We start from the raw sequence: 25,495 nt of genomic DNA on the forward strand, positions 1-25,495 counted from the left end.
AAGTCGGGGGTAGTGAATTAGCAGTAGGGGACCGAGAAAATCCATACAGGAAGCAAAACAAAAGAGAAATCTCAGGCCACTGGGGCTGAGGACGCTGAGAGGGCGCTTCTGACATAGATGAAGTTGATAAAGAAAAGTGCGATCGCTGGGAGCTGGGACAGCCGCCCGCGGGAAGGGGGGCAGGCGCCCGGATCCGCCGGCCGCTCCTCCGTTCTCGGGAAAAGAGCCAGAAGGTGCAATTATGCATAAAGCAACGGCAGGAGGAATTAAAAAGCAGATTTCAAGGTAAGATTTTATCATGTCAGCTGCTCCCAGCCACTTCCTTGTGGGGTTTGGGAAAGGCTGATTGGACGCAGAGCCACCTGGATCCCTGGCAATGCCCGAAGGGGCTGCGGGGTTATGGCTCAAATCTGATCCGGGGGGGTTGCTGAGGCTGCAGAAGGGCAGCAGGGCTCTGTCCAAACCGGCTGTGGTCCAGGGGTGGCGCAGCTCCAGCAGGGAGTTTGCATTTCGGTCTTTTCTTCGCTGGGAATGGATGGGGTGAACAACTGAGGTGTATTTAAAGCACCACAGAGGATGGACCCTCACAGATGTTTACAAATGGCTCAGTGTGTCCCAGCCCACTCTCCAAGGGCAAATTCCTGCAGCTTCCACCTTCCCACCACCCACAAATCCATTGTGCGGTGTGTGTGAAATCCCAGCTGCCACATCCCTGGGCTCTGCCGTGACTTTTGCCTGCCCAGTGTGAGCGGCCTCTGCGTGGGGATCTGTCCCTGGCACTGCTGCCATTCCAGACAAGGCTTTGTAGGAACTCTTGGTACAATCAGTAACACGACCGGGGGATGTCAATGCGCCAGACGTGACAGTACAAACCACAGTCCAGCCCTTTACTGGAAAAGGTGCAGTGGAAGTTTATTTTTTGCTCCATTTCCCACGGCAGAGTGGGCGGCTGCGGCTCTGCCGCGGGGCCCTGCTCCCCTGGGATGAGATGGCACCAGGGTGGCAGCGGGATGGCTGAGCCTGACCCGTGTCCACCCACACCAGTTCTCAGTCCTGCTCGGCACCAAGGGACGCTGTGACCGCTCTGTCACGGCCGAGCCCCTCGCCCACGGTGCGGGACAACTGTGGGACAAGTGTCCTGATCCGCTCTGGCTGGACGTGGGCAGCAGCCCGCGCTGCCTTTCGCCACAAGATCATTTGGAAAATTATGAGAAATGGGTTTTGAGACGGCATCTGGCCCACTTCTGCCACCGCACAGGTCCCTTGGGTCGCAGCCCGCGGAGCTGGGGAAGACGTGGCCGAGCAGGAACAGGAATGGGGGTGTTTGGGGGTGTTTTCCTGCCGAGCCTCCAAGAGCCCCACGCTCGGGCTCCCTCCCGACTCCCGGGGGGCTGGGGCGGACACCCGCAAATCCACGGAGAAAACATTCTAAAAGTCATAAAAACTAAAGACATATATATATATATATATATGTAAAAAATAAAATTAAATCCACCCGGGGAGCGCGGCCGGGCTGTTTGTGCCGCTGGCTCCGCGGGCGCGGATGCGATAAGATAAAGGCAGAAGCGGGGAGGGGCGGCGCGGAGCTGCGCGGAGCCGGGCGCACCCGCGGAGCCCGACGGACGAACGGACGGACAGACAGACACACACACACGCATAGGGACAGTCACACGAGCGGACGGACGGACGGACGGGGCGGTCCCTCCGCTCCGCCCCCGCGTAGCCTCCGCCCCCGGCCGCGCCGCTCCGCTTTACATAACCCGTCCGGGGCCGGGGTCCGCGCCCCGCGCCTCCGCCCGGCGGAAATGCGGAGCCGCCTGCCCCGGTTTCCTGCCTGAGCCGAGCCGAGCCGAGCCGAGCCGTGCCGTGCTGTGCTGAGCCGTGCGCCCCGTCCCGCCCGCCCCGTCCCGGGCGCTCCGCCGCTCCATCATGGGCGAGCGGCAGCCGGACGCCTTCTCCTGCAGGTAACCGCGACCGCGCGGCCGAACCGGGACGGGCCGGGCCGGGCTGGGCTGAACCGGGACGGGCTGGGCTGGACCGGGACGGGCGGGCGGCCCCGGGAAGCGGCCGCGGGAAAGCGAAAGTAGCGGCGGGAGGAAGCAGCGAGGCGGCCGCTCCGCCTGTGCAGCCCCCGGAGCTTCCTCGGCAGCCCCGGGCTGGATTCTCTCACTCCGGGAACTCCGGTGCTCCCGTTCCGGGGTCGTGAGTCCCTTCTTCGGACAGCAGCCCTTTCCCCCTCACCCCGTTTCTGTGCCCTTGCCTCGGGCTGCCTCTTTCCAGGAGCTGCTCACCCGTGGGGACCCGTGGTCCCGTTTTCCTCGTGGGCACTCCCTGTTCCAGGGGCTCTATTCCTCTGTGAGTGCCCCCATCCTGGGGTCCCCCGTCCTTCTAGCAGCACAGGACCCCAGGGAACCCCTTCTTTTCGGATCCCTCGACGTCCCCCATTTCTCAGCATCCGTATTTTGGAGATCCCAGAGCCGGGAGTGCAGCATGGAGGGAGCCAGCCCTGCTCCTCTCCTCTGCCTCCCCCCGGAGCCCGGCAGCCCCTGCCGTGGGGGTGACCCCTCTGGGAGGGTGCAGCACCACTGGGGTGATGCCCACCTGCCCCATGGTGTGGGGTCCTGTGCTGCCCGAAGGGACCATGCCTTGCCTCTGCCCCTGTGCCCAGCAGAGCTGCCACCTGGAGCCTGCCAGCAGCTCCTCTGACTCTCTGCTCCCTGCAGACTTTGTTGGCCCCGTGGCTTGGCAGGGGCTCGGAGCACGAGGCCGATGCACCCGCGGTCAGCATCCCCGCAGCCTTCCCATGCCCTGCCAGCGTGCCCAGGCCTGCCTGTGCCAAACCCCCCCATCAGGGTCACCCACGGAGAGCCTGGAGCCGCTGGCTCACGGCAGTGACACGGTCATTGCAGCCCGGGCTGGGATTTACTGTCAAGGAAACCAGGATGAGTTGTCGAGCTGCGATTTCGATATTGTTGTAAATTGATTCAAGATGTGCTGGAGTTGTGGGCTGGTGGCCTAGGGACTCCGTGGGGCTGCAGCCAGAGGAAGAGGTGGCCTGTGAGGGGACCTGGCACTGCCATCTCCTGCATGTCCTTGCTGCACTTGGATTTGCTGGCAGGATTGGTGTTTAAAGGCCTATGGGATTAGTGGCAGGTTTCACTTTGACTTGTTTGGGACTAGAACAATGCTTTGGATCTCTTTTTAACTTTTTTGAGGGGGCAGGAGAGACTCATCCCTGTGCATTTTCCCCTCCCCAAAGCTTCTTCTATTTTCTCATAACTTTTACGTATTTATTGCCTCTGGTGAGGTCTGGTTTGGTTTCACCAGAGCCCACAGGGCTGCAGGTCTGCCAGCACCCCGTGCTGTGTTGGTGAGGCTGGGGTGCGAGTGCCAGTGGCTTTTGAGGGATCTTCCATCCTCTGCCAGAGCAAATCCTCCCCACCCACACACCCACGGGACTGATGGGCACCGCGGAGGTGTCGTGACAAATCCCAGTGGGTGACACAAAGTGAAAGTGCAAGCGCTCATCGCTGCTGGGGTTTGTGGTGCTGCCGCAGCTCGCCGAGGAGAAAGGGCCAAATCCAGCAGTCCCTGGGGGGCTGCTGTGGCCAGCCAGGCTGGCTGGGAGCTCAGCTGCTCCCTGCTGTCCCCTGGGACCCCCGGGCAGCTGCTCCCCCAGGAGCACTCCCTGCACCCGGGTTCTCCCACGCCTACACCGCAGCGATTCATTTCATGCAACAAAACAAGCCCTGTCGAAAGAGGCCACCCCGCTGCCGGGCTTTTCCCCGCAGGCAGTGGGTGTAGGAGAGTGTGATGGTGTAAACCAGGCTGCAAGGTGCCAGACACCACGGTATGGAGGCAGGCTCAGGGTTTTTTGGGGAGCTGGGCTGGCCACAGCTGTTTGTGCTGGTGAGTTGCTGTGGGCCAAGACAGAGAGGAGCTTGGATTTGACCTGAGATGAGTTTGGATTGTCTCCATCGTGTCTGTCCTGTTGGAGTCGTCAGGGGAAGCCAAACAGGTGAACTTCCCTCGGATTTGAAGTGCTGTAACATCACCCACATCCCCAGAGGTCTGTGGTGCTGCTCAGTCCACAGAGGGCTGTAAATGAAGGCCAGTTTGGGTCTTTAATATAGAAAGTTGTGTAGTGCCAGGAGGTGAAATGAGAGGAGTGTGTATGTCCTGTGACAAAGGGGGAGAAGCAGGGCAAAATCTGCCTTCCCACACTGGCTTTTAAACTGATTTCCTACAGCCTGTATGGATGTGTGGAATTGGGGGATCCCTCTGTCCTACTCCTTTCTTGCTTGTTTGGTTCAGCCAAAAGAGAGAGAGGGAAATTCCTGGGACCCTGTGGGATTCTCCAGCTTGTGTGGAAACAGCTAGAGGGTCACAGGGAGTGATGGTGCTGTGCCATCACCCTCATGAGACCCAGAGAACCCTCACCATCACAGGGAGCTGCTCCAGAGGGAAGAGGAGGACAATGCTGGGCAGTTTCTGCTGTGGATTGTGCTGACACTGGCTTTGGCTGTTTTATAGTGATGCTGTGAATATGTGGGTGTATCCCACACCCCAAGGCTGCTGCCAGACCCTTTCCCCACCTCTCTCCCTTCACCAACCCCTCCTCCCTTCCTGGATGGCAGCATCTCCATGCCCACCCCCAAATGGCTGCAGCACCCTGCTTGTCCCCCTCAATCCAGGGGTGCATCCAGATGTTCTTCCAGCATCTGCCATCTCTGGGGATTGGGATGCGGAGCGGGGCTGCACCATCCCCATCCTGGGAGGAGGCTCTGCATCACCCAGCCCTTGCAAGCTGGATCCCCCAGGGAGCTGCATCCCCCCGAGCCCCCTTCCAGGGACCTGCATCCCCCTGAGCCCCCTTCCAGGGAGCTGCATCCCCCCCAAGCTCGCTGTGCCAGATGCAGTTCCATTGAAAAGTGCCGTTCATTGTAACCTGGCCTTTTATAGCTGCCTTGGAGCGGCTGCGGGGCCATGCCAAGAAAGGCTGCAGCCGGCTCAGAATAGCTCTTTTCATGGAGGACATCCTGGGAAGGAACAATGTTCCCGCTCTTGGGATTGTGGGAACTTTGTATTTCTGCCACTCAGGAAGTGGGGAGCTGCAGGGCTGGCCAGGGCGTCTCCCAGCCCCTCGCTTTGCCCTCTCCTGAAAATAGTCCTTGGGATGAGTTTTGAGTATTCCTGTGCTTATAAAGGGAGCTGAAAATGCCTCAGGACGCTTCTCCTCCAGTTGGGAACAGTTATTTCTGGGAGAGCATCAATCACATTTCCTATTCACGTCACTGTTGTGCATTTTCCTGCCGTGGAACTGGTGGCGAGTGGGGCCGGTTTCATTTTCGGGTGCTGCTGCACATGCAGAGTGTGTGAGCAGGGCTGGGCACAGGGCACGTGGGCTCTGCCCCCTCACACTTCCCCTCAAGGCTGCATTTGTGGTGCTGAGTGCTGGAGGGTGACCTCCACACCCCTGGGTGGCTGTTCCGTGGTGGGAAGGTGGCGAGCTGGATCTGTGGCGAGTCCAGCTGGCTCTGAGTGCTCATCCTCCGGGAGCGGTGGCAGGATTGCAGCGCTGGCTCCCAGCACTGCCCTGGCACTGCTTGGTGCTGCCAGCTCCTCTGGCTGCAATCAAACAACAAATGCATTTACTGGGACAAATAACCCATTGCCGGATCCAGGCGCGGGTTCCCGTCCCGCTCGGTGCTGGCACCGCTGCAGCAGCGCTCAGGTTGGGCAAGAGTTTAAGGGAAGCTGCTGGGGGTGGCTGGGCTGCAGGGCTGGATCCTGCACAAGCCCCAGCTCGCTGTCCCAGCCCGCATCAAAGCCACCACGGCCGGTCTGTCCTGTCCTGCTCTTCCTTGAGTTCCTGGCCCAGCACCCCAAAACAATCCCAGCACCCCAAATCAACCTCAGCAGCCACAAACAGCCCCGAGGTGGGGTGGGCTTGGTGACATGCAGCTCTTCCAGCAGTCAGCAGGGGATGGAAGCCCCCCAGTCCCAACTAGTCCAGGTGTGTCCAAGGATGGGCTGGATTCTCCACTCAGAGCAAATGGAAGCGATCAGAAGTCCTTGTCCGACCTGCAGGATGGCCAGGAGCTCCTCACGGGAACACGTGAGGATTAAAATGTAAATTCTGGCTGCTGGATTCCAGCTTTGTGGAGCACAGCGGGCTGGAGCAGGGGGAAGCTCACCCAGCAGCAGGAACTTGCAGCCCTGTGGATGTCGCTACAGAAACCTGGGGCTGAGCAGAGGAGCGGGAGGCTGCCGTGGTAACTCCTGCATGGATTCACCCGGGATAGCTCCTTCCATGTGGGAAGCGTGCCAGGCAGAAGCAGTGAGGTCGGCATCGCGCCAGTGCTGGGAGGAGGAAGCGCTGGGGAGCGTTTCCCATCGTCGGCTTGGAAAAGCGCGTTGCTACTGGAGACGGCCTTCGGCTGTTTCCCACCGCGTGGCGCAGACGAAGCCCGGCTTTTCCCGCGCCACAAACCTCTCCGGAAGCTGGTGCGAAGCGAATCTGGAATCTTGGAAGGCGAATCCCCTACCCTGGGAATCTCCCACCTGCCCGCGGAGCCGTTCTCATGATGAGCGCCCCGCTTCCCTCCGCGTTTCGCGGGAGCATCCCGCTGAGCGTGCCGGCGGCGTGGGTGGTGCGGCGGCGATTCCCGGGTGCCGGGAGGAAGCGGGAGCGCGGCGGGGGATGCTGAGTCACCGGCAGGCTGGCGGCGCTGATAGACGGGGCCCTGCCGGGGGATTCGGCCGGGCTGCGGCGGGCGCATGCCCCGCACTGCCGGCACGCCGGACGGCCCCGAGCTTTGGGCGGCTCTTCTGAGAAGCCGGGCCCGGCGAGGCTGGCGGAGGGCAGATAACATCTCCCCTCGCCTGCAACCTTCGCGGGACGTGCTCGGCAGGGCAGCGGGTGGGCAGAGATAGAGCTCCGCTTCCCGGCGTTATCGCCGCCCCGGCTGCAAACACCATCCCCTGTGCCCGCACGTTCCTCATCGCCCGCTCACTTCCTCCTGGCCCCTCAGGGTTTTTGTTTCGTCTTTTTTTTTTTTTTTTTTTTAATTATTTTTCCTCCCCATGACAAATCCGCTTTTCCTCCCCTCGCAGCAGCCGGGGCGCTGCTGCTGGAGTTTCGGGCAGGCAGCAGTGCCTGTGCCGGCGCGGCAGGATCCGGGTGGGTTGGCCGATGTTTCCTTCCTGAGCGGAGTGCACGGCCCCGATAAGTGCCCCGGGCGAGCACGAGGTTCTCTGGTGAGCAGCGGGGCCGGCCCTGGGGAGCACCACTGCCGGCTCAGCCGGGTACGCCGGGCCGGCTGCACGCCAGCCACGGTGCTGCCAGATTGGCCTCGCTGCGAAATCTGCTGGGGGCAGAGATACGGTGTGGTTTGCCAGAGCCCGGCAGCTCCTCGGTGCCGCAGGCAGCCGAGCATCCCCTCAGGAACGCGCGTTCACCCCGGGCAGTGCCGGCAGCGCGGCCGCCTCTTCTCAGGCTGCTGGGGCCGGGAGGATCTGGCAGCGAGGCAGCTCCATCCCTGGATTTCTGCAGCTTTTCATGTCGCTTCCTCCCCTCCCGCCCCCGTTCCAGTTTTATCAACTCCGTTGAAATCGGTCCCTGGAGGGGAACCCATCGGCGCTGCGGAGCCTTGGCAGGAGCCGAGCGGATGTGGCCGGGCCAGGCGTCCCCGCGGGCGGCGGGCAGCTGCAGGCAGCTGTGCTGGCAGGAAGCCGCGCAGACGCCCCGAGCCGGGACCTGCCTGCTCCCACCGCGCAGGTGGGGAAACTGAGGCACGGCCCAGCCAGGTGGGGATGGGTGTGTAAAGGGGCTGGGGGGCTCGGGGTCCCGCATGGCCACTGCTGGTGGCTGCAGCAGTCGGTCACAGGGCCACGCTTCTCGCTGGGAAGCGGCTGTCTGCTGGCCATTTCCAATGAATCCATGGGAATGAGGCAGCTTGGAGTGGGACCCAGTCGCCCACAGCGTTCCCCTTGAGGATACACATTCTGAGTGGGGTATGCCCACTCCAGCCAGGGGTGGGGGACACATGGGGACCCTGGGGCTGCCCTCACCAGCCGTGTGCTCTGTCTTGCAGCGCGGCCGCCTCGCTGGAGCCTCGGCAATGAATGGGCACTCGCTGCCGGCCGGCACGCCAGCGCATCCCCGGGGCTGGCATGAGTTCTGCGAGCTGCACGCCATCAGCACCGCCAAGGAGCTGGCGCGGCACTACCTGCGCTTCGCCACCGAGCACCCGCACCATGACCTGCTGGCCGCCGAGAACTTCTCGGTGCAGTTCACCGACCTCTTCCAGCAGTACTTCTGCCACGAGGTGAAGGAGGGCATCGCCATGAACCAGCTCCGCATCCTGCCCGCCGGCCCGGCGCGGGATTACCGGGACACGCACCGGCGCCACACCGACGCTTCCCTGGGCACGGTGGCCACCAAAGCCGAGGCGGAGCCCGGTGCCCGGCCCGAGCAGCCCATCCGAGCGCCCGAGGCTGCTCCCTCCGGGCTGCGCAAGTCCTGGAGCTCGGAGGAGCTGGCGGGGCCGGCTCGGAGGCCCTTCTCGCTCAGCCAGCTGCGCAGGAGCTGGCGCAGCCTCTTCCGACGCCGCTCCTCGGACGCGCTGCCCGGGGATGGCGATGGGGAGGCGGCGGAGGCGGCTCTCAAGCCGGGACTGGGGAAGCGCATCCTGCCCTGGGGGCTGTCGCGGGAGCAGCCCCCCGAGGTGCGCAAGGAGGGGCTGCTCAAGTACGGGCTGCTGGATGAGAATTCCCTGGACAGCGGGACGCGCTGGCAGCGCTGCCGCCTGGTGCTGCGGCGAGCGGGGCCGCCCGACGCCGAGGAGTTTGTGCTGGAGCTCTTCGACCCGCCCAAGGTAAGGACCTGCCGCCTCTTGCCTCTTCCAGCCAGTCTTGCTGAGGGTCCCGCGGCTGGGAATGATGCCTGGATGCCAGAGCATCCCACAGGGAGGAGCAGGGCCGCAGTGCAGCCAGCACCACGAGGGTTTCTCACCACGAGGGGCCCCGATGGGTTTGCTCTGGCACTGCTCTCCCTCTGCTGCAGCCACACGAGGCTGGGCCTTGTTTGTTTAATGGCTCTGAGAAAGAGACAAAGCCACACCTGTGGTTCTTGTCTTAGGAGTGAGAGATGCTGAGACCAAGGTGTGCTAATTGCTGCAGCCGGTCAATGTGTCATTGCATTTCTCCCTGCTGGGAATCCAGAACTGGGTTTTCCAGTGCCTGCCTGCTGAGCTGAGGATGGAAGCTGGTGGCCTCCATCCCACTCATCCCAGCCTCATTCCAGCAAGGTGTGGGGCAACCCAGTCTGATGAACCCCAAATTCACCCTGTCCCCTGTGCTGTGCCTTTAGCAGCCTGAGCATCTGCTTGCCTGGGCAAGCTGGGAGAGGAAAAGGGAAAATAGGAATTGGGCTCTGTGCCTTTCTCTGCTCCCAGTGGGACCCATAGTTTTACTTTTTGTGAGGAGTTTTGTGACTGGAAGTTCAGCTCTCAGCTGCTGCAGGGAGCTCCTGTGGTGCTGAGACGTGGCTGGAGTGGAGATGATGCAGGATGTGAGGGAGTGGGGAGTGATGTGGGGGGAGTTGGGGTGTTTAATCTGTAAAAAGATGGTTCCTCCACATGGCAGGACTTACACAGGCGTGATGGGATGAATTTTCTCTCTCTCTCTCTCTCCTCTTTTTTTTTTTGTTCTCATTTAACTTTGATGACAAACTTGTGCTTTGGAAGGAGGAAACCTCCGGTAGAGCTGGAGCCTTGTCCCTGCCTTCAGGGCAGCAGGGTCAGGGAGCAGCTGGCTGAATTCCTGCTATTTCCGTCAAACGACTCCAATATTAAATATTTGAAAAAAGAAACAACATCAAAATTGTAACATCTGAAAGTAAAAGCTGCTTTTGCTCCGTCATGTCAAGGGTTGCAGTTGTTTGTCCCCGTGGGAGTGTGTGTCCCCATCCCGGGGCACAGGGAGGTCAGAGGCACTCTGGGGCACTTGGAGGGTGCTCCAGCAGCTGGATAGCACTGCCTTTTTTCTCTCCCTCATCCTTTTTCTCCCTTTTCCCCATTTTTTTAAAATCCCTTATTATTTTTTTAAAATCTCTTTTACTTTTTTCTTCCCCCCTTTTTTTTATTCCTTTTTCTTTTTTCACTTCCCCTTTTCTTTTTTCAATTCCCCCCCACTTTTTTTTTTTTTTTTACTACCCCCATCTTTTTCTCCCTATCCCCCTTATATTTTTTTTCCTTTCCTCCCTTTTTCTTTCTTTGTTTCCCTCCCCCTTGGGAAGCAAGCCCAGCACATTCTTCCTCTCCCCACATTCCCTGCCCAGCTTTGACCCAGGGGTGGGAGACACTTCAAACAGGACCCTGCCCACGTTCCCCCAGTGCTCTGAGCATTATTCCTTGCAGTCTCCATGCGATGGAGATTTCCTGGTGCTCCACATCCCCACGAGGCTGGAGCCCCCAGAGCCTGGAGCAGGGGGTTTCTCAGCCAGGCCTGCGGAAGTGGGGGATGTTCCTTGCTGGATTTTGCAAGTCTCTGGATTAAATTGCTTCCTGTGCAAATATTCTCAGGGCGGCTCCTTCCTTTCCAATTCCCTGGGCCAGGGCCAGCTCCCTTCTCCTTTACAGCACAATCAATCCTGACCCTTTCCCAGTAACTGCGGTTGGATTCCGGGGGCGGTGGAAAATCCCCCACGGTGCTGGTGGCTCCCACTCCCCAAACCCAGCACGGGGCAAACCACGGAGCAGTGAGAACAGAACAGTTTGTTGGGGGGTTATTTTCCTTTAAAATAACTAAAAAACACTCAACAACCCCCTGGGAATGGCTGTGAGGAACCCCTTCCTTGCCATCCTCCTGCCCCAGGATGCTCCCAGGGTTTTTCCACTGCCTTTTCCCCATCTCATGGGTCTGTTCCTGATTTGTGGATGCTGTTGATCACCATAGAAAATTGATGGTTTTAAATAAGCAACTGTAAAATCTGTTCTTGGGATTTTTCAACCCCAAATGATCTCTGAACTGTGAGGTTGGTTACCCTCACAGTCTGCCTGGAAACAGCCTTCTTCCCCCTTCCTTCTCTTCCTTCCCCCTTCCTCCTCCTTCCCCCTTTCACCCTGTAAATAATAGGATGCAATTGAAATTTCATCTCAGCCTCAGGGCTTTGCAGCATCTAGCCAAGCCCCCAAATATCCATCCCCTTGGAATGACCTTGGGAAAGGCAGGTGTGTGGAGAAAGGAGGGGGGTCCTGCTGCCTTTGGCAGCTTTTATCTCCTTATCCCCCCCTTTCTCCTGGCGCTCCAATGGGGCCTCTGAGCTTAATCCCATAACGTGCCTGGCATCAAAGGGAGTGGGAGCTTTGAAGAGCCCTGATCCCATTTACTGCTTGGGTGGCTGTGCTGGGTGAAGGGGTCAGGGAGCTGCGCTCAAGAATGTGGCAGCACCTGTGGCACTGCCTGGAGTGGGCATCCCCTGCCCCAGGCGTGTGCCAGAAGAGATGAGGACTTTGGGATTTGGATTTGGATTTGGGAGGATTTTGGGAGAGGGAGCAGCTCCCCTTCCCGTGCTCACAGCCACAGCTGGCTTGGTTTGGGCATCGCTCCCTCCTCCCTCAAGCACTGGAAAAATGATGCTGCCAAGGAGGGATTTGGGGATGATGGGATCTCTCCTGGGAGAGGGTCCCTGCCTGGCTGCAGGGCACAGGACTGAGGGGCAGTCCCACCCTGGGGACATTCCAGAGGCCAGAGTGAGGTGATGATGCTGTGTGGAAGAGGAGCTGGAATAGAGGGATAATGGGATACCTCTAGTGCTTGTATATATGGCTATATATAATATAATATAATATAATATAATATAATATAATATAATATAAATACATATACATATATGTGTAAAATATTTATATATAAGGCTATATATATTTTTAAGGCTATATGTATTTTTATTATATATATATATATATACATACATGCACACACACACACATTTTTTCATTTTTTATATATATGTGCCACAGGAAAACCTGGGCATGGTCCTGGATTTGCACCCATGTGGATTCTCTGATGTCTGCTATGAGGGCAATGCTCACCAATCTTCCCTGATTTCCTTGGAGGCATTAAGGGTTTTCTCCTCTCCCACACCATTTAATCCCATACAACCTTTAGCACTGGGCACCTCTGAGGTCTTTCCACCTTCATAAATTTCAACCAAAGCTGGGAAACCCAGGTTTGTCAGCTTTGGGGCTGCCCCGTTCCTCAGCTGAGCCCCAACCCCAAATCCCTCTTCTATGGCCAAATCCCAAACTCCATGAAAGCCGTGACTCGCAGCGGAAATGTCCCGAGCCGTTTCTGTTGACCAGATGTTTTTACAGGAAGGGGAAGGGAAATGGGATTTGCATTTGTGCTGCTTTCTTTATAGCATTTTAATGAAATCCAGGGCGTCCCACAAATTGATGGCACGCCGGGACTGGCCTGGAGACTCCTTCCGGAGAGAGCCCTTGGAGCCTCTGCCCCAGCTCAAACATCTTTGCTGAAGCCACGGGAGGAGCAGTATTTCTATCTCTGCTCAGTGTGAGGCTGCTTTGACTTCCTTTTTTTTCTTTTTTTTCTCTTTTTTTTTTTTTTAATTTTTTTTTTTCTTTTTTTACACCTTTCACCTGAATCTGGTTTCTGAGAACTGCCACCTCCTGAGCCAGCAGGTTCCTGTCCCCGATTTTTGGTGCTTGGGGCTGTGAGTGGCAGCTGGTCAGGTATGGGATGGGGAACATCCCAGTGTTTTGGTCCCCATTCCCTATCCCTGCTCCTCCTGGAGCTGCTCAAACATGGCCTGAGTGACTCCACCAAGGAAGGGCAGTGGTGGAGGGGGAGTTTTCCCCCCTTGAACACCTTGAGAAGAATTTTCCCAGTGATGGGAAGCACCTCAGTGTCCCATCATCCCATCTCTGGTCCAGGAAAGGGCAGGTTTGTGTCAATCTGGATCCCCAAGGGACCTCATCCCTCTCCTGGCATCCTTTTCCTGGCATTCCTGGGGACTTCATCCCTCTCTTGGCATCTTTTTCCTGGCATCTCCATGGGCTGCATCCCATTCATGACATTCTTCTGGCATTCCCAGGAACTGCATCCCTCTCTTGGCATCTCCATAGGCTGCATCCTGTCCTGATGCAGCTGAAGATGTCCCTGCTCACTGCAGGGGGTTGGACTCGTTGATTTTTCAAGATCCTTTCCAACCCAAACTATTCTGTTCTTCTATGATCCCTCTCCAAACATCCTGCTCCCAGCATCCCTCTCCTGGCATTCCCAGGGACTGCATCCCTTTTTTGGCATTTCCAGGGGCTGCATCCTGATCTGGTTGGTGTCCCTGCTTATTGCAGAGGCGTTGGACTGGGTGGCCTTTGAAAATCCCTTTTATTCTGTGATTCTGAGATCCTGCTCCCAGCAGCATCCTCAAGGATCGCATCCCTCTCCTGGCAACCCGGAAGACCACACAGCCAGGAGCTGGGAAAACGGCTGTGATGACCCTGGAGGGGTTTGGGTGTCCTTCAAATCCCTTGGGAGAGGCAAAACCTGCCCTGAAGGCACCTGGAGCTGCCCCAAAACCCTCGGGCAGCCTCTCCCCGGGCCAGGGCGGGCGCATCCTCTCTGTTCTTCGAAGGCACCGGGGCTGGGCGGCCTCAGGGCTTTGTGAGATTTTGGTGGTGACTTTTGCTCTCTTCCCCCTCCCCCCAGCTCTGTTTTTGGGTACCGAGGGGGGGTGGGAAGGAGGGCGAGGAGACAAAGGTTATTTGTCATTTATTAACCACAACTTTTTCCATCCTTGGTCATGCACGGAAAAAACACTTTTAGCAGCGTAACCACAGCCCCGGCGTTAATTGCTGAAGAGCAGAGTTTCTTATTTTGGAAACTGTTGCTGGGATGGGGCTTGCCAGGGCCTGGGTGTGAGGGGAAGGGTTCAGGATGGACCCCAATATCTGCCTCATTGAACTCTGGGGTTTGGGGCTCGGGAGGATTCCATCCTTTCAACCCCATCCTTTGAAATCTGCCCTTCCTGGGGGTGTTGTCCTACTGCCCCTGCTTATCAGAGTGTCACTCACAGGGATGCTGCAGGGCTGCTCGGGGTGGAAAGCACCACGTGCCAGCTGAGAAGTGGGCAAAAAATGGAGATATTGGGCAAACCACAGGAAAAAGGACTGAGAAAGCACTCAGGGAATGCATTGCTCGAGAAGAGCTGTGGGTGCTGCTGGGTGCTGGGTCCCCACAGCTGATGTGAAATGCCCTAGTGGGGTTTTTTTTGGGTGGTTGTCTCTCTTTTTTTCCCCCTTTTTCTTCTTTGGTTTTTTTTTTCTCTCTCTCTCTCTCTTTTCACGGCCCAGGATGTGGTTGTTTCAAGGCTGAGAGCTGCTTCTTTCAAAGGTAAATATTTATGAGAGCCTGTGCAGGCAGCACAGGGTCTGGAAGGATTCAAGGATTCATCCCAGCCCTGCTGGGGGCTCGGCTGGGGTGGACCCTGCTCCTTCCCACCAGGCAGATCCCAGCTCCAGTGTCTGTGATGGGCACTGTGATGTTCAGTGTCATTTGGGGATTGTGTTAAAAACCAGCATTTTGGGCAAACTCACTCCCTCCAACCCCAGGCAAGGGGCAGGAATGAAAATACCCATCCAGTGGGATTGAATGCTCCCACTTGGGTTTTTGAACCTTTTCCATCATCCTGGGTGATGCAAAACCTTGGGAAAATCCCAGGGCGCCCCAGGGCTTGTGGGGAGCCTGCAGAATCTTTGCTGGACCCCCTCATTCCTCTGGGGCTGAGGTTTGGGGTGACTCAGTCCTGGCTGCAGCATCTCCCACTTGCACGCAGACACCTTGTTTACTTTCCATGCTCGTTATTTATTCCAGGAAATTATTAAAGCAGCCCACGCTGGAACCGAATCTGGCATAAAATAAATTAAAAAAAAAAAAATCAAGGGTCTGGCAAAAGCTGTTTACAGATCTTGTTTATAGCCCCCATCGCCCTCAGCCCTGATGTGAGCTGCTGGGCTCGCTGGTTCTGGGGGGCTTTGCAGGGTTTTGGGGAGCTTTGTATGGTTTTTGGGGTTTTGCAGGGTTTTGGAGAGATTTGTAGGGTTTTTGGGGTGCTTTGCAGAGTTTTGGGGGGCTTTGCAGAGATTTGGGAGGCGTTGCAGGGTTTTGGGGGGCTTTGCAGGGATTTGGGAGGCGTTGCAGGGTTTTGGGGAGCTTTGCAGGGATTTGGGAGGCGTTGCAGTGTTTTGGGGGTTTTGCAGAGGTTTGGGGGTTTTGCGGATGTTTTGCAGAGGTTTGGGGGATTTGGGAACGTTGTCTCATTCATGCAAAGCAGGGAGGATGATCAAAGAACAGAGGAGCCACCAGCTCCAGGGATGGGTGGGGATTCCTGGCCCCCCCAAACCCCACCCGCAGCCTCACCCCGCGGTTCTTGGGGTTCTGTTTTGCAGCGCCCCGGGCGAATCCAGCGGGAGGTCGGGGCTCAGGGGCCGGCGGGATCGGGGCTGTGCTTTCTCCCGTCGCCGTTCGCCGGCGCTCGCAGCCGCCCCGCGCGAACAGAGGGATCTTTGTGGCGGCGCCGGCACAACGGTGTCCCTTGTCACCGCTGGGCACGGGCCCCTCGGGGACAGCTCTGTCCCCTGCCCCGGCCCGCGGGATGCTCCGAGAGAGACACCGTGTCCCGGGAGCTCCTTTGTGTGGCGGGTGCTGGAGGGGCTTTGGGGTGGGCAGAGAGGGGTTTTTGGGAGGTGATGACCCGAACCTCAGGGGTGGGGGATGTTGAGCTCGCACAGCAGCAGGAATCACCTCCCATGTTCCTGTTTGATAGTCGGGGACCCTCCAGGCTCCAGTTCCTCAAAGCCAGGACAGAGCCCAGGATGGCGCTTGCTGCTGTCAGGAGGTTTCTAAATGAGCAGTCTGCACCTGCAGAGAGGCAGGAGTGCTTTGGGAATGTCACCCTGAGCTAGGGGGTCCCTGCAGCAGGCACAGAACGGCCAAATCAATGGGATTCCAGTCCCTGTCCCAAAAACCAGCATTGGCAGGGGCTGTCCAGAGTGGAACTCTCCCCTTGGGATGAGCTGTGATGCAAACACCTGAGGAAGAGCACCGGGATTAACTGTGCTCTCAGCTCCCCCAGAGCACTGGGATTGGCTGCTGGAGAGAGGGATTAGTCAGCTGCAGATCCCTGAGGATGAACACCAGAGTTAGCCATGGTGCAGATCCCTGAGGATGAACACCAGGATTGGCCGTGGTGCAAACCCTGAGGACACATTTTGGGATTATCTGTGGTGCAGAAGTCCTCAAGGATGAGCCTTGGGTTTAACTCCCGAGGGAAACCACCTGTGGGATTTCCTGCCACACAAAATCCCCGAGGATGAAGGCTGGGATTACCCTTGGTGCAAACTCCTGAGGACGATGGCTGCTCCAGCAGGAACTTGGGACTCTCCAGCAGAACCCTTGGACCCCTGCAGGGCCCCGCTGCCTCCCCCTGTCCTGCCCTGGCACCAGGGGATGTTTCCCACCCAGTTCACTCAGCATTCCCTGGAAAAGAGCTGTGTGTACCCACGCTCCTGGAAAGCTTCACAGCTTCCCCCAGGGCTGCAGGCACAGGATATGGTTTTGTGTCCATCCAGCATGGCCAGGCCTGGCCCTGCAGCTTGGCTGAGGTTTGTCCCTTGCGTAAGGGCCACAGTGATTTACAAGAAGTGACAAATCTCGCCCGTATCCGTTGGGGACCTTGCACAAGGGCTCAGGCACTTCCCCACCTCCCGTGGGTGACTCAGAGTGGAAGCGAGAGCCGGTGTGGGGAAACCCCTGGGGCGTGGAGGGGCCGGGGGCAGCTCCTGCTGCTCTCGAAGGATTTGCTCTGCATGAACTTGGGCTGATGGCCCAGCCACTGCCACCATCACCGTGACAATGCTATCATCACCCTGCCATTGCTGTCATCATTGTGCCACTGTCGTCATCGTGCCACTGTTATCATCACTCTGCCACTGTCACCGTGACACTGCTGTCATTGCTGTTGTCATCACTGTGCCACCACTGCCAGACCACCGCCCTCATCACTGCACTGCTGCCATCATCACCAGGCCACTGCCACCGCTGCCATCCTCACGCCACTCTTGTTCTTGGAGACCCACCTTCCCCCTCGCCTGAGTGGGAAAAGCTCCCCCAGCACCCTCAGTGTCCCCTGGGCACCCAGGCAGGACGTGCTCCTTGTGGCAGCAGCTCACAGCTTCGTGGGGAGAGCATTCCTGGCACAGGTGGGCGAGTTGGGAGGATCTTTGCTGTGAAAAACACCATCAATCCCAAATATCCTTGCTGGAGATCCAGGGGGGTGAATCTCCATGTGGAAGCTGATGTAGGGTTTGTGGCTGAGCTGGAGCAACGCCCGTAACATCCTAAACATTCCTGAGCACCCTGAGCACACGGAGCCAGGCAGCAGCGGGCTTTACCCATCCCTGCAGCGCTGCTGGGGCACCTCTTGCCGAGAAGGAGCCCGTGGGTGAACCCTCGGTGTGTTGAGTGTGCACTTTTGCTTACTGAGAACTCCCTTTCCCGGTAGCGGCTGCATCGAGCCGGGCATCTTGCGGTCAGGTGCGGCGCCCCGGCAGCGGGGGCACCGTGCCTGCGGCAGGCACTTCCCCGAAGCCAGCCTGGTTTTTCGGGCACCATATCTCTGTGCTGCATCATTTCCTTCTCCCTTCACGTTCCAGCTGCGCTCTCCACGCCGAGAGACGCGCGGGGGGCTTCGCCGAACTCCCTTTTCCTGGAATTTCCCCGTTTCCTGAGAAGCCGACCCCAAGCGCTGTGGTTGGGATGTTGATAAAACCCTCTCAGGGTCATGCTGGACGTCACAGCTCCCTGTGTGGGAAAGTGGCCAGGATGAGAGATCTCCTTTCACCTTCTCCACACACAGGACTTTGCACGGGGCACGGTTATGTTCCAAAGGCGGCAGAAAAATCGAATTCCTTCGGGATAAAGCCGCGGCGCCCCACGGCAGCCCCGGCGGCCGTGATTGCAGCACAGCACAGCTGCAATCACTGTCACCAGCGGGCCTGGGGCTGCCGGAGCCACCGCGGTGTCACCAGCCCTGTGCATGACGCCGTACACCAGCGACTTCTAAGAACTTTCTTCTCGGTGCAGCTCGGAGCTGATAAGGGCTGATCCCTCTCGCGCTGCGTTTCCGGCCCCAGAGAACACCGAGTGCTCGAGGGAGGGAGGGAGGGGGGATGGGAAAAAAAAAGCAAAAAAAAAAAAAAAAAAAGCAAAGCTAAAGATGGTGTGGTTGGGTGACCGAGGAAGTGTCCGGTGGGGACATTCTGAGTGTCATACAGGTGGGTGGGGTGGGTTTGCTGTGAGCTTCATGAGCTCGGGGCAGAATTTGGGCAGCTTGGTTGGCAGTTGTGGGGTGAAGTGCCACAGCCCAGGGTGTAGGGACGCTGTCACTGTGTTGGGACAGTGTGAGTGAAGAGGGACACTGGAACCAGCATCCCGTGGGATGATAAAGCCACTTTGTGAATCACAGCCAGCCCAAATTGTTCAGCAAGCCTGGCACAGGGGGATGAGGGGCTCTGGCATGTGGGGGTGGGATGCACAGGATGGCTCTGGCTGTGGGGCTGAGCACAGAGCCTTGGCTCCATCACCCAGCACCACTGGGTGATTTTTTGCCCAATTCAGGGAATTTTTGCCCCCCTGGCACCCCGGATCCTGTGCCACGTGCCGCAGCCTCCTGAGGAACCGAAAGCTGCCGCAGGGATATTTTAGCCTTTGTGGAAGTGTTTGCTCAGCATTTTGTCACGTGCCTGTGTCAGTGCCAAAGCCACCAGGGAGCTCTTGGCAGGCCACTGACCCTCACAGCCACGAGCAGGATGTTCCCTGCCTGCACCCCAATTTCCCCATCGGTGCCACCTCCCTGGAGCGTGCTGCCATGCTGGGAACCCCCTTCTTCCCCTCTCCTCCTGCAGGGTCCTTGGGACCCCTGAGATGGGTCTGGATGTCACTCAGCCCCCCTGGGGTGCCCCAACAGTGTCTGAGCAGTGTTGTGGGGGGTATTTCCTTGCCACAGAGGGGTATTTCCTCACCACACAGGGTATTTCCTTGCTGCTGGGGCATTTCCCTTTCCCTGGGGTTTTTTCTTTGCTGGCTGCTGTGCGTCAGGTGGCTCCTGGACTGGGTAGAGCAGTGTGGTGTGGGGCAGTGTTTTGGGGTGTGGGGCAGTGTTTTGGGGTGTGGGGCGGTGTTTTGGGGTGTGGGGCAGTGTTTTGGGGTGTGGGGCAGTTGGGGCTCAGCTCAGGCTCTGCGTTCCCCCCACAGGGCTCCAAGCCCAAGCTGCTCGTTGCCTGCTCCGCTGTGCAGGAGGTGCGGAGGTGCACACGCCTTGAGATGCCCGATAACCTCCACACCTTTGTCCTCAAGGTAGGACTTGCTGGAAGGGTCTGCAGCCAGCCTTGAGGCCTTTCCCACCTCCTGGGGCACATGTGGCTCCCAAAAGCTCCAGTGCCAAATTTCAGTTCCTCTTCCCATCCAGGGAGGGGATGCACAGAGGATGTGGAGTGCAGGCTGGGGTTGGGTTGTGCTCTCCCTGCTGGGGTCCTGAGCGTGGGTGGGTGGGGGATGCACATCTCTCTCTTTCTCTGAAGACCTCATGTCCCTCTCTGATGTCCCCCAGGTCACCAATGCCACCGACATCCTGTTTGAGGCAGGGGATGAGCAGCAGCTCAGCTGCTGGACGGCCGAGATCCGGGAGTGTGTGCGCAGGGGGTAAGCGCCTCTGGATGTGCCTGAGCCCGGGGCTGGGGACAGTGGCTCTGTGTCCCCACTGCCAGCACTCAGCCTGGCTTCCCCTGTCCCCAGCAGGTCTGACACAGGTGACCCTGAGCTCCTGACGTGCAGACACCCCGACCCTACAGCCGCCAGCCCCGCCACCAGCACCGACCCCGTCAGCCAAGGTGAGCTGGGGACACCCAGGGGACCCTGGGAACAGAGCATCCCTCACTGGGGGGTCACCGTGGCTGGGCTGATTGTCCTTCCCCAAATGGCACAAGGGGAGGGGACAGAGGGGAGGGGATGGGGGCGATGGGCAGGGATCCCATTTCCCAGGGACACTCATCCCTGTGCCCGGCAGGGGCAACTCCGGGGGGCCCGGGGGAGGCGGCGGGGCCGAAGATGGAGCAGTTCCTCTCCTCCTGCCCCTGGTTCCACGGGCCCATCTCCCGCGTGAAGGCGGCTCAGCTGGTGCAGCTGGGGGGGCTGGAGGGCCACGGCGTGTTCCTGGTGCGGCAGAGCGAGACGCGCCGCGGCGAGTACGTGCTCACCTTCAACTTCCAGGGCAGAGCCAAGGTACGGGCGGGACAGGGCTGGGATGGGGAGGGGAATCTCACAGGGGCAGCCCCTGCTGCAGGACAGCCCCTGTGCCACTGCATCCCACCCCAGGGAGATGCTCTCCTGCTCTCTGCCCTGGCCAGGGGGATCCCCCGGGAGCCACAGGGCGGGGATGCAGCACATCGTGCTGAAGCCATGGGCGTGTCCCCCATCCCAAACATCCCCTCTGCGTCCTCCAGGAGGGAATGCAGGGAGGGTAACGGGTCCCTGCTCCTCTCCACAGCACCTGAGGCTGGCACTGACGGAGCGGGGCCAGTGCCGGGTGCAGCACCTGCGCTTCTCCTCCATCGTGGAGATGCTGCAGCACTTCCACCGCTACCCCATCCCGCTGGAGTGCGGCTCCGCCTGCGACGTGCGGCTCTCCAGCTACGTCATGGTCCTGCCCCAGGCACAAGGTGTGTGGGAAGGGAAGGGGATGTTCCTGTGGGACACAAGGTGTGCAGGAAGGGGGATGTTCCCCTGGGATGGAGGGTGCCCGGGCTGTGTGTGGGTGCCAGCCCCGGGCCCTTTGGTTGCTCCTGGAGTGGGGAAGCGGAAGCCTCGGGGCAGTGGCACAAAAGGTGACTCCCAAGCTCCCAACTTCCCCTTTTGAGAAAGGAGAAGCTGCTCTCAGCCACTGGCTGCGGCGGGGGGATCATGGGATGCACCCCACACGCCCAGAGAGGGGGCGACAGGAGCATCCCCCTGACCATCACCTCCTCTCTCTGTCTGCAGCTCCCGGCTCCAGCACCACGGTCCCTCTCCCCCTGCCCTTCCCAGGATGGAGCCCCGACTTCAGCCTCATCCCCGCCAGCTCCTCCTGCCCTCACGGCCCTGATGAGCCCCCCGGGGGTCCCCCAGCAGAGCAGATCTTCCACCTGGTGCCACCACCAGCTGAGCTGGCACAGAGCCTGCGCCCGGCCAGGGCCGCCACGGCCACCACAGCCCGGCCCCGTGACTCGGACTATGAGGTGGAGGCACCAGGCAGGGGCCACGTCCGTGCCATTGACAACCAGTACACGCCACTGTGACCAGCACAGCCGGCACTGGGATGCACTTTCGGGTGGAGAAATCCTGGAGACCTTCTGGGGGATCCATCGAGAGAAAGAATGTACCTGTTTCTTCCTTCTGGTTAGGGATTATTATTGTATTTTTTGCAAGGAAGGGGGTAATTTTTCACTCCTGTACGGGTGTGCTCCCTCTCGTTGGCCTGTTAAAGGGCCTCTTATTGTTGTTTTTGTTGTTCTTATGGAAGCTTTCTCATTACTGTTTACACAATGCCACTTGTGCCTGCACTGGGCCCGGTGTCCTGCCTGTCCCTGACACACCAGAGCCCAGCCAAGGAACCAGGGGCTTGTGTTCCACCCACGGAATTGGAGGAAGTTAAAAAAAACCCCAGGATAACAAGAAAAGAATGAATATAAATTCATTGCCAAGTTGCTGCTCCAGGCCTCATCCTCCTTCCCCGGCTGCTGAACCCATCAGCAAAGCCCGACCTGAGCTGAGCTCCCACAAAGGATGGTGAGCAGGGTTTGGGCTTTTTTTTAATAGCTAAGGCAAAAACTGGCTTTTTCTTGCTTTTCCTTTTTAACCCAGCACAGCCCTGCGCCAGGCAGAGGGATCCTCATCCTGCTGTCCCAGCTGATTGAGACTGAACACTAATTTTTCCATCCTTAGCCATGGCACCAGCTGAGAACTAACACAGAGACTGACACAAACCTCTCCTGCTGGTGAGGGAGGGGTTTATCCCGTTGTATCCTGGTGATGGAGGCTTTTTATCCCTGTGGTGAATGGGTTTTTATCCTGGTGATGGAGCTGTTTTATCCCGGTGATGGAACCGTTTTATCCCAGTGATGGAACCGTTTTATCCCAGTGTTTTTAGGCACAAATCTAAAGTCAGTTTTCCCCTACTCTTGCTTGCCTTTTTCCCCCCAAAACCTGTCACCAGGAGCTTGGTGGCATTTAAAGCTCCACCACGGCCTCTTGCAGGCGATGGGGGTCCCTGGGGACCAAATTTGGGGTCCAAATCCTTGGGTCTCAGCATCCCCTGACCCTCAACTGTCCCCAAACTCTGCTGCTGTTCCTGAGCCCCTGGGGCTGCTTCACCTGCCTGGGGCAGCCGTGAGAGAGGAAGCACTTCTGAGAAGTTGCCTTTATTTTAGGAAAGAGGAAGGGCTGGAGCCGTTGCGCCACACAGGAGGGGATGTTCGCAGTATTCAACTTCCAGATTTCCCAGCACAGCCTTCCCTGGGATTTTGGATGCAAAATTTGCCTTGAGATTGCCTTACAGAAAGCTTTTTTTATTCCTGTTTTCCTTGGAATTGCAATACAGGTGGGACCCCTCAGGAGCATTAACATTTAGCAATTAATTTGAAAACCAGCAAACACAAAGCCTCGTTGGGCTGAGTTAGGGAATTGCACAAAAACCCAGCCTCTAGGACAGGGCTTTGCAGGTTCTGGGTGAGTCCAAGGAGACAAGGTCAGGAGCTGAAAGGCAAACAGCCCAGGAAGCAGCCATGAGAGCAAATCTGGGTTTATAAATCAAACTATGAGGCTGGGACAAACGGGAACCATCAACTGGAGAAACCATTTAGGTTTTCCTTTTGTGCCTCCCTGTTGCTCGCTCTTGCTCTCTCCTGGGCTTTGTGCATTTAGAGCAGGCAAAGGCTTTTTTTCCCCCCCTGCTTTCTCTACACTTGTGCCTGAAACTGGAGCATTAAGAGCAAATTGCACTGGTCCTGCAGCACTGCCAGCCCCGGAGAGGCTGATGGAGGAACAAAGGCAGCCCTGTCCTCGCTGGGCTCCTCAGCTGTATCCGCATCCCATTCTCCTCCCTGGAGCAGCACAAAGGCTGCAGCCAGAGGCAGGAGCACATCCCCAGGGCTGGCTTGTGCCAGGCAAGGCAGCTCCCTCCCAGGCTCATAAATAACTCCCCGTGCTCTTGCATTTATAGGGATGGGGAAGGGAAGGGGGGACAGCACAGCGCAAGTTGTCGTTTCCTTTCCTCGATGGCTGCTGGCTTCCCAAAGCCTTGGAGAACACAGGGGTGTGCTAAATCTTGCTGAGATTGCTGGTTTTAGTCCCACTGAGCTCCGGGGAGCTGTGTTCCAAGGGGTTTTCCCCCAAAAGGCGAGGTGGAATCACCCGAATCTCCCGACATCTGCAAAGAAAGGATGGGCTGGGAAAAGGCAGCGCTATTCACATCCCCTGCCAGATGAATCCAGAGAAATCCTTGCCAGATAAATCAGATGCTGCTGGGGTGGGTTGTTTTGGCACGCCAGGACTTTATTGTTCCAGTGCCAGAACTGAAACATGCGTGTGCATGTGGTATTTTTAACCTGCAGTTTAATTACAAGGGGGTTCTCCGCAGTTTAAATGGAAATTGCTGTGCTTGATTAGTAAAATACACGTTGGGTTCATTATCTCCCTGTCAGCCACTTCCCCCATGCAAACAAACTCCAGTGGGGGAGAACTCCTGTTCTCCCCACCAGTGAGCAGTGGGAGAGTCCCTCTGATTATTTAATTTAATAATTATTTAACTAATTCCATCCCCAAACTCACCCACAGGCAGCCGAGGGCTGTCCAGCCCTGCCAGCTCCACCAGCTCCTCATTTCACATCCATTGCAGGGGATTTTTGGGCTATTTCCCAAGCTCCCAGGGGGAGCTGGGTTTGAAATCTCATTTCTCCTGGAAAACATCTGGCTTGTGACAGAGGTCAGAGCACGACTCTGCTCCTGCCAGCACCTTCCTCCAGCCCTAAGGTACTCACTCCTCTGCATTACAGCAGTGGGCAAACAGCATTAAAGCCATTCCACCCTATGGAATGGAACTGTTTTGCAGGATTTTTATGTTCTTGTGACTTGAGAGAAGAGCCCAGGGCTGGGCAGGTTTGGTTCCCCAGCCCCTGTGGGTTTTTACCGGCATTCCTGGGAGTTTTGGGAGGAGGGGAAGCCAAGGGCAGGTGGCCCCTGCTCAGGCGAAGGCAGCAGTTTGTGCCTTGGCCCTGGAGATGGGCACGTGGAACACGGGCTTGGATCCCACCTAAGGAAGGCAGGAGCCACAGGAGCAGCTCCAAAGGCCTCCCCCAGGAGAGGCTGGGGGTGGGCAGCCCCATTTCATCCACCTGCACAGGACAGCTTTTAGCAATAAAAATGAAAACCAGGCAGTGCCTTTGCTCTGTGACAGCAGGGACTTGGTTCAGGGCACAATCCAAAACTTGGGTCCTGCCAGAATTCTTCCCCCTCCTCTTCCTCTTGCTGTTTGCTGAGAGCCACTCCTGCTTGGTGGCCTTTGTGTCCCCAGGGGTGTCAGGTTCTGAAGGAGCCCCTGAGATGAAGCATTAGTGGATGTTTCCTTCCCTCCTTCCCTCCCAGCTCCCAGCCCAGCAGGTACCGAGCACTGACACCACCATTCCTCACCCATCCCTTTGGACTGAAGCTATTTTGGGGTGAAACTTCTAGGAAAAGATCCAGGGAGAAGCCAAAGCTTCTCATTCCTCATCTGGACCACCGAACCCTGGTGTCATCCAGCATTCCAAACTTTTAGCTTTGATCCAAACAGCCCCAGCATTCCCCAGCAGCTCCCAGAGGCAGGGAGGTGGCTCTGCATTCCCTAACTCAGCCTTCAGCAGGACGATTAAAGCCAACAATTTTGTTGGGAGTGTATTAATTTGAAAGTTCTACTTTTCACCTGCACAGAAAAGTTCTTCTTGTATAGTAATTTTTTTCTATATATTGTTTCTGTATGTACTGTACAAGTAACTTATTCTTGAATAATGTGATTTTACCATAATATTAAAAAAAAAAAATCTGCTCTTAATAAACTGTTTTTAGAACTTGTTTCTCACTTGTAGTCTTCAGTCTGATTCTCTCCAGATGCCTGGACATTGTTTTAGTGGACAGTGGATGCTAAAAGGGAGGAATGCTCCCTTGGACATGAAAATCCTCTGGTTTGTCCCCATGGGCCGCTGCCTGCACCCCACAGGACAGGCAGGACACGGCACTTGGAGCAGGGATAACTTTGTCCCCTCACCTTTTTAAGGCATTTTGCCAGGGAATTCTTACCTCTCCTTTCCTCCTCCAGCAGCACCACTGACTTTTATACTTCCAT

General features: G+C 57.6%; 1 protein-coding gene and 1 long non-coding RNA gene across 10 annotated transcripts; one reads left to right on the forward strand and one right to left on the reverse strand.

Annotated features, from left to right (window-relative positions):
* Positions 1–19: 19 nt before the first annotated feature.
* Positions 20–25,231, forward strand: SH2B3 (SH2B adaptor protein 3). 9 transcript variants are annotated; one of them, XM_077187975.1, is made up of 9 exons: positions 1,761–1,964; positions 7,595–7,809; positions 8,097–8,879; positions 19,339–19,440; positions 19,694–19,785; positions 19,879–19,973; positions 20,150–20,364; positions 20,630–20,801; positions 21,121–25,231. In XM_077187975.1, the coding sequence occupies exons 3-9, from the start codon at positions 8,124–8,126 to the stop codon at positions 21,414–21,416; spliced, it is 1,728 nt and encodes a 575-aa protein (XP_077044090.1). In that variant the 5' UTR covers positions 1,761–1,964; positions 7,595–7,809; positions 8,097–8,123; the 3' UTR covers positions 21,417–25,231. The 9 variants fall into 9 exon arrangements, 8 of the variants coding, with proteins under 8 accessions (XP_077044088.1, XP_077044087.1, XP_077044090.1 ...); XM_077187973.1 differs by lacking the exons at positions 1,761–1,964; positions 7,595–7,809 and adding an exon at positions 20–285; XM_077187972.1 differs by lacking the exon at positions 7,595–7,809 and having other exon boundaries at positions 1,624–1,964.
* Positions 14,866–15,527, reverse strand: LOC129128520 (uncharacterized). The gene is made up of 2 exons (XR_013184678.1): positions 15,445–15,527; positions 14,866–14,932 (listed from the first exon to the last, which is right to left on the reverse strand). It is a non-coding gene; the product is annotated as an uncharacterized LOC129128520 (long non-coding RNA).
* Positions 25,232–25,495: the final 264 nt, after the last annotated feature.

This window comes from Agelaius phoeniceus, chromosome 18 (assembly GCF_051311805.1).
Source record: "Agelaius phoeniceus isolate bAgePho1 chromosome 18, bAgePho1.hap1, whole genome shotgun sequence".
NCBI classification, from domain to species: Eukaryota; Metazoa; Chordata; class Aves; order Passeriformes; family Icteridae; genus Agelaius; species Agelaius phoeniceus.